Source organism: Eutrema salsugineum, unplaced genomic scaffold, assembly GCF_000478725.1.
Source record: "Eutrema salsugineum unplaced genomic scaffold, Eutsalg1_0 scaffold_7, whole genome shotgun sequence".
Taxonomy (NCBI): Eukaryota; Viridiplantae; Streptophyta; class Magnoliopsida; order Brassicales; family Brassicaceae; genus Eutrema; species Eutrema salsugineum.
The window spans coordinates 7,336,797-7,344,592 of NW_006256486.1; the positions used below are offsets into that span (position 1 = coordinate 7,336,797).

General features: G+C 32.3%; 1 protein-coding gene across 1 annotated transcript; it reads left to right on the forward strand.

Annotated features, from left to right (window-relative positions):
- Positions 1-3,584: 3,584 nt before the first annotated feature.
- Positions 3,585-4,894, forward strand: LOC18010628 (MATH domain and coiled-coil domain-containing protein At2g05410). The gene is made up of 4 exons (XM_024150753.1): positions 3,585-3,691; positions 3,810-3,970; positions 4,128-4,351; positions 4,493-4,894. The coding sequence occupies exons 1-4, from the start codon at positions 3,585-3,587 to the stop codon at positions 4,892-4,894; spliced, it is 894 nt and encodes a 297-aa protein (XP_024006521.1).
- Positions 4,895-7,796: the final 2,902 nt, after the last annotated feature.

Genomic DNA, 7,796 nt, shown 5'->3' on the forward strand with positions numbered 1-7,796 from the left:
TATCTAACAAAGATTCCTGCATCAACGGTAACAAAGCTCTAATGAGAAAAACTAGTAACGGTTTGAAACTAAACCCGAATGAAGTCTACATTTTCAAAATGAAGTCTACTTTATCAAAATGAAGTCTACTTTCCCAAAATGAAGTCTACTTTCCCAAAATGAAGTCTACTTTCCCAAAATGAAGTCTACTTTCCCAATATGTGAAGTCTACTTTCAGTAAAAGAAGTCTACTTTCACAAAAAGAAGTCTACATTTTCAAAATGAAGTCTACTTTATCAAAATAAAGTCTACTTTCCCAAAATGAAGTCTACTTTCCCAAAATGAAGTCTACTTTCCCAATATGTGAAGTCTACTTTCAGTAAAAGAAGTCTACTTTCACAAAAAGAAGTCTACTTTCACTAAATGAAGTCTACTTTCACAAAATGAAGTCTACTTTCACAAAATGAAGTCTACTTTCACATTCTAAGTACAATCCGAGTCGCGAAGTCTACTGAAGCCAACCGAAGCAATCTTAACATTAAAAAAAACAGTATATGAAGCAATCAAAACATCATAAATACTACATATGAAGTCTACAGAACCCAACCGAAGCAATCAATACATGATAAATACTGTATATGAAGTCAATCTACAAAGTTTAGAGTGTTACCGCCTTTATTAGATGCAGCTGGCGCCGAGAAAATACAACCAGATCTGGTAAAAAAACCTAATTCAAACCCGACGGAACAAAAATTACAGGAAGATAGAAGAAATTTAAGAATTGCTAAGTATATAACTTCGGAACAACATCTACTAACCGTTTTGAGGCAGGAAATTACTTTAACCTCCAACGGCGAAAGCAAATCTGCAAAAAAAAAAAAACCATAATTTCAGATCTGGAAAATGGGGGTTTAGAAAACGGAACGGTGATGAATACGGAGTAGGGAAGCATGGGGGTGTGGTTGGAGAAAGAAAACTTGCCTGAACGAGTTTATCGGCGGCAGTTCTGAATGTCGACGGCGCCGGAGCAGAGAAACGGAAATCGCCTTCGAGTTTTTTTTTTTACACGAACTTTTCAACGGTTTTTTTTTAAACGGGATCTGTAATTCGTATATATAGGCTGGTAATTCCGTACGGTTCGGGTAAGTTTTTTCCGGTTAAAGTTGCTAATTTTCCGGGGTCTAGGTTAATTTACCCGGTTAAGGGCAGTTTCTCTTGGTTAAGGAAAGTTATTCCTGGTTTAATCTCGGTTAAATGTCCGTTAGGTTAATTTTTACGGTTTAGTAGACTTCAATATCGAAGTCTACAACTTTTAAAACCTAAATAATAAATTTACTTCTACTTAATTTAAAAACATACATTTCCATTTACCAATGTGAAAAAATAATTTTTTTGCATTTGGGTTACGATTACGGAATTTATGATGGTAAATTTCATACCAAAATAATTTTTTATAAATTTTTAAATTAAATTTACAGATTTAATTACTTAGTAGACTTCATTTGATAAAATGAAGTCTACTAGTAGACTTCAGTTTTACTTTAGTAGACTTCGTCAGGGAGAAAATGGTAATTAGGACATCCGTTTTTTGTTTACTCATACAGGATTAAATGGTCTTTTCACTACCTCTGTAGGTTATATCTGCTAAATGTTTTTTCAGGGGTCTACTTTTGTATTCAAAATTAGTTTTGGTTTATTTTTAGCAAAAACCTCATTGTAAATAAGTGTTGTTCATCTTAAAAAATGATATATACCAAAATTTTAACAAAAAAAATTATACAATTTAACTATTATTCATAAACTCAAATATAAAAATATTATACGATTTCTTAAATATATAAAGTCCGCGCTTGGCAAAAATTGAAAATAAAAATGTGATGTTTATGTTACAAGAATCTCGATAATCAAATTATAATAAGGTTTATATAATGATTGTGTCCGCGCGACGCGGGCAGATACCTAATTATAAATAAAATGACAAATAAGGAGTAGGAAGGATTTTCCTCGATTTTCCTTAGTTAAAGAAAATCGTAATGAAATTCATTATTAGAATTATGGCATTTGAGCCCTTTTGTTTCGAGATTATGGATTTTTAGCCTGTCGCTCGATTTGCATCCTCTCGTCTTCGTAATCAAACTTGGACGCCTATAAAGCTGTGGCTGCACTTGTTTGAGTTATTTGAAAGTAAGATTAAAGATTTGTTATGTCTCTCCCTCCTTCCAATCGACTCAGAGAGGTATGTACTTATACTCTTTCATTACCTTTTGACTCTCTTCTTTTTGTGAAATATTGTAACTTGTTAAAAAAAAACTGTTTATGATGATGTTCTGTAGTTTAGTCTCAATATTTTTCTACATATCGTTGTTTGATTGATTGAGTTACAAAAATTTGGTTGTTTGGGAGTCATCATCAAGATCAATGGGGGAATCAACCTGATAAGAAGTTCACTTGGGTGATTAAAAATTTCTCCTCTTTGCAATCCAATAGAGTATATTCTGATATATTCACAGTGTGTAGCTGCAAATGGTAAGAAGACGAGAAATTGTTTGCTAATGTTTTTTTTCCAAATTAGGTTTTACACTCCTTCGATTTGCTGATTATTTTCTTATGTCTTTTTGTTTGCTTGCAGGCGTCTTGTGGCCTATTCCAAGGGAAACTATGAGGATAATCATTTCTCTCTGTTTCTTGCCGTTGCAATGTCTGAAAATTTGCCTAAAGGATGGAGAAGAGACGCTAAAGTTTAAGAAGATGAAGAGACTTATAAAGGATGCAATGGTTTATCCAGCTCCTCTTGGTTTACCTTATTTGCCTTGATTTAGCTATTTGTTGTTTAGTTACTTTGCTTTATAATTCCGTTTTAGTATTGTTGTCACCTTTTATGTAAGTTCTTTAGCTACTTTTTATTTAACTCCCTTAAGTAACTATATTCTCTATTCATCTCTCCTGGACGGATCATATTAATCAACTTATGTTTGTGACTTTGTGTCGTATTATTTCATGTGTAGTACTATCACAATAGAGAACAGGTGTAGAAAGAGAAGAAAAATGAAGATCAGGGAGCATCTGAGCAAGCCAAAAAACTTCTGGTGCAGTGAATGACCTAGCTCTATACCCATCCTCTGCAGAAGATTTAGAAACAACTTGTTTCTTTAATTTTGTGGGTCTGCTATAAACTGATGGGCCATTTTTGCAACATTTTAAATTAATGAAGCCAAAAATAATAATAAAAAAAAGGAATGCGTCGAAGCGATTCGCATTCCTCTGGTCTTGGTAATCAAACTTGGACGCCTTTAAAGTTATGTCTCTGCACATCTTTGAGAACTTCTACTCTTTCATTACTTTCGAAGTGACTCAGAGAGGTAATCAAACTCGGCCTTTAAAGCTGTGTCCGTGTCTCTCTCTCGAAGCGACTCAGAACTAGGGGTATGTGATTCTACTCTTCCATTACCTTTGACTCTGTTCATTTTGTCAAATGTGGTGGTCACTTGTGGAAGAAAAAACTGTTTACAATGCTGTTCCATAGTGTAGTCTCAAATATTTAGTGTGGTTTTGTTTGATTGTTTGAGTTACAAAATTTGGTTTTTTAGGAGCCATCATCAAGATCAATGGGGAATCAACCTGATAAGAAGTTCACTTGGGTGATTAAGAATTTCTCCTCTTTGCAATCTGAGAAGATTTATTCTGATCAATTCGTGGTTGGTGGCTGCAAATGGTAAGAAGAAGAGAAGTTGTTTACTAATGTTTTTTTTCTTTCAGTTTAGGTTTTTACATGATAATCTCCTTCGTTTTGCTGATAGTTTACTTTTGTCTTTCTTTTTTTGTACTTGCAGGCGTCTTCTTGCCTTTCCCAAGGGAAATGATAAGGCTAATCATTTCTCTCTGTATCTAGTCGTTGCTGATTATAATATTTTGCCTATTGGGTGGAGAAGACACGTTAAAGCTTCCTTTACTATAGTAAATCAGTTTTCGGATAAACTGTCCCAACTTGGAGGTGATTTGATTCTTGACGATTCTATTCTTTTAGTAAGGCCGAGAAGTTTAATATTTATGTCTTGGTCTGCTGCGAGTTTTTGGTTTATATGTTGTGCAAGGCTTGTGTCGTTGTATATCTTGTATCATGAGATGAGAGATGTTTCGTGGTTTTGCAGAAACTCAACCCTGGTTTGATAGGAAGAGTCCTGACTGGGGGTTTACAGAAATGATTGCCCTTACCGAACTTAAGGCCAGAAAAGGATTTCTGGTGAATGATGAACTCATAATTGTTGTCAAAGTTTATGTTCTTGAAGTTGTAGGTAAATTAGATGTATCAGAGGAATCTTCACCAGTAATAGAAACCATAGATGTCAAGGGGTTTCAAGTTTTTCCTTCACAGGTCAGAAATTATGAGAAGCTCATTTTCTTGATGTAGTTACAATTTACAAGCCTCAAGATATGGTTTGTGGGTCTATCAATATATTTTTGGTGGGTCTATTACGCTATGGTTTTACGTGATATATCCATTTTCCACTTGCAGGTAGAATCTGTAAACCGTTTGTTTGAAAGACACCAAGATATTGCATCAAAATTACGTCCAAAGAATCCATTTATGAAGACGGCGTACATGAATCTCCTCCTAGGCTTAACCCGTACAATGTGTCAATCGCCTCAGGAAGTCTCCAAGGATGATATAGCAGAGCAATATGCTGCTCTAGCGTACTTGAAAGAGGCGGGGTTTAAGTTGGATTGGTTGGAGAAGAAACTTGATAAAGTAAAGGAAAAGAAGGAGAAAGAAGAGGCATTGAAGGAGAAGTGCTCAGACCTGGAAGCTCAAATGAAAAAGGTGAAGGCCGAGTTGCTGGCAGCTAGAGCTCCTCTCTCCTTGTACGATGACGATGATGATGAGAGCCCTTTCAAGTTTAAGAAGATGAAAAGATAATTTGTACGAATATGTTTTGTATCTCTATTCTTTCTTGAGAAAGTCACATTAATTTAGTTCATGTTGATGATGAGTATGAAGATGATTGGAGATAGTGATGATGAGACAGTAGACATCAATGGGTTTCATGTTCCTTTTTTCACAGGTCCAAAGAAACAACTGCTCAAAACAGCGTACTTACATGACCTAATTTGTGATGGTCGCCTCACACAAATGAAGTTTAGATGAAGCAGAAAACACGCTTCTTGATCCGTAAGATATAGGGTTTACCTTGGATTGGTTTAAGTTGAAGTTTGTGAAAGTTAACGTCAAGAAGAAGTAAGAGCAAGACAGTAGACAGGATTCAGGAACTGGAAAAAGAGGTGCAGAAGCCAAGTATAAGCTAGGTTTCGTTGTACTTTGCGGTGGATGAAAAGGAGGTGGAGTTTCCACATTTTCTTAGAGACTTGTATTTGATGAAGTTTTCACAGTTTATCGAGAAGTATTTTGTGTAAAAATGATGTCTTTGTGTCACAGCCACGAGCGACTTGGTTGCACGGTTTTACCATGTTTTTGTCATTTCATGATAAGATTTTGTTACAAAGATGCTGACAGACTGCAGAAATGTTTACATTGAGTGTACAAGTATATAATATACTTTGAGTGTACATGGGTTTTATAGACTAATCTAATCGTTTACATAAAAACAAAAAAAATCTAATCGTTTTCATTACGTTTTCTGGTTTAAATGGTAAGTTTTGTGTTATTGATCTAAATACTTAGAGCATGTCATGAACACAATGTAAGCTTAAAGGTTGCAAATGCAGAATTTGTGTCCAATACAATATTGCAAATGCGTCAGAAGTATGACATTCGTTGGAGGAGTTTAAATAAATTGATTGAACTCGTATTTGGTTACAAGATAGCCACGAAAGTTAGATTTCACATGGAAGCAGTAATCTTATTACAATTGAGGAAATATTATGTTATTTCTTGATTATGAACTTACATTTTCAGTTGTTGTAATTTTGTTTTTGTTTAAGTCATTTGTTATAACTTACAAGGGATTAAATTTAAAATCTCTTATGACTTAGCTTGAGGTGATGAAGTGTGCATCTGAACCCAAAATCATGATTTCACTAAATATAAACCACTGTTATGGAACTCCTATTAGTAACTATATTCTGTATGCAATTTTTTTCCTGGACGAATCATATTAATCCACGTAGCTAGTATCTTCTTCCATGATTTTTTTGGTCGATTTTGTCGTTAACTTCATGTTTCCAGTTCATGAATGGCTGTCTAATAAAGTTTGTTACGTTTCTTTATGTAAATAATGCTTCTATGAGAACGACTTCGTATCTTCAAATTTGTTTTATACAAGTTTTACTATTCAAATTTTCAAGTTAATTCATAATTTCTTTTACATTTCAGTCCTTACAGTTATCTATTTTTTAAATAATGTTATTAGTTAAGTTTGTTTATCATTTAAATTCAATAATTTTGTGTCTTATAATTATTTCATATATATATTTTATAATTATAATTTTCACATACAAGATAAAAAAAAATAAAACAGCTTAAAGTTAAAATTTCACATAACATTACAGAAAGTAAATTAAAAATATATAAATATAGCATAATACTATTAAGCCGATTTAATACAACCTAAAGAAAATTTAAACACAAAAAGTATTTTTTTACAACTTCTGATTTTTTTGTGTTCCTTATAATGTTAATAATGTTTTTATAATTACTTTTGTTTGTGATTTTTTTAATGTATGTTTTATAGTTGTTTATAAAATTTAATAATTTTAACTAATTATGCTGAAACTTACGGATTATAACACAAAAATATAATTTTGTTTTGAAGTTTATTTTGAAGTATCATTTTTAGAAAATTTTCAATTTTCAAATATAAAATGTCTTTTGGAGATGCTTAAGACGTTTCCTTTTGTGGTCTAAGAGGTCTTGTGGAAAACCAAAGTTCGGCGTGTCATTCCCGGGCCAATAATTTGACGAGTACCTGTTCGAAATAGTTGTTGAAATCATGGAAACTTCTCCAGGCCAGAGATCAGGTCGAGTCGAGACCATAGATGTGCTTTCAAAAGTGACGTGTTCTTGAAATACTTTGAATACTTGTGATTATAATGATGAGGAAACTGTTAGATTGTAACGCGCCATAATTGCTTTTCCAATAGTGCCAGATTAAAATTTTCTAATGTCAGGAAAGCCAATTCTACCTTTTTTTTTTGAGAAACACATTTGATTCTAAAACTTCTAGAGGATGTACTCAATTAGATATTTAATATTTAAAGGATATAATGATTTTGCGTGAATTAGGGAAATTTTTACGATTTGTTATTAAAATTTTCTGGAATGTCACATAAAACTATTTGGATTTTTGTATTTGTAACCAAAAACTTCACCAAAACATATTGAAGTCACTAAAAAACCCACAAAAAAATCCAATCATAAAAAATATTTTCAGTACCCGTGAATTTGAATGTATATTTTCAAAACATTATTTCAATAACACTAAATTCTAAAGAACTATTTAAAATTCATTTTTCAATAACATATTGCTAATTTAATATAAATTACTAGATTTTGCGTCCACGCTACGCGTGGGTATTTTGTTGATAAAAATTATCTACAATCAATTATATTTATTAAGATACAAATTTTATATATTAGTATTTTAATAATATAATTAAAATATTATAATGTTACTATAATTTTTATGTAAATTGTGAGATTTCAACCGTTTTTTTAATCTATATACAATATCTTTTTTCATAAACGTATTATTTGGTCAAAAACTTATAAGTTAATATACTCAAACCGACTAAAATTTTTACAAAATAATTAAATGCTACTATTTAAATATATATAGTATTGACATGACGATAAAATATTATAC

Bases quoted from the DNA above. Each gene is read 5' to 3' on its own strand.
- LOC18010628 (XM_024150753.1), top strand. From the start codon at position 3,585: ATGGGGAATCAACCTGATAAGAAGTTCACTTGGGTGATTAAGAATTTC. The intron at 3,692-3,809 runs GTAAGAAGAAGA...TTGTACTTGCAG, and splicing joins GTGGTTGGTGGCTGCAAATG to GCGTCTTCTTGCCTTTCCCA. The intron at 4,352-4,492 runs GTCAGAAATTAT...TTCCACTTGCAG, and splicing joins TTCAAGTTTTTCCTTCACAG to GTAGAATCTGTAAACCGTTT.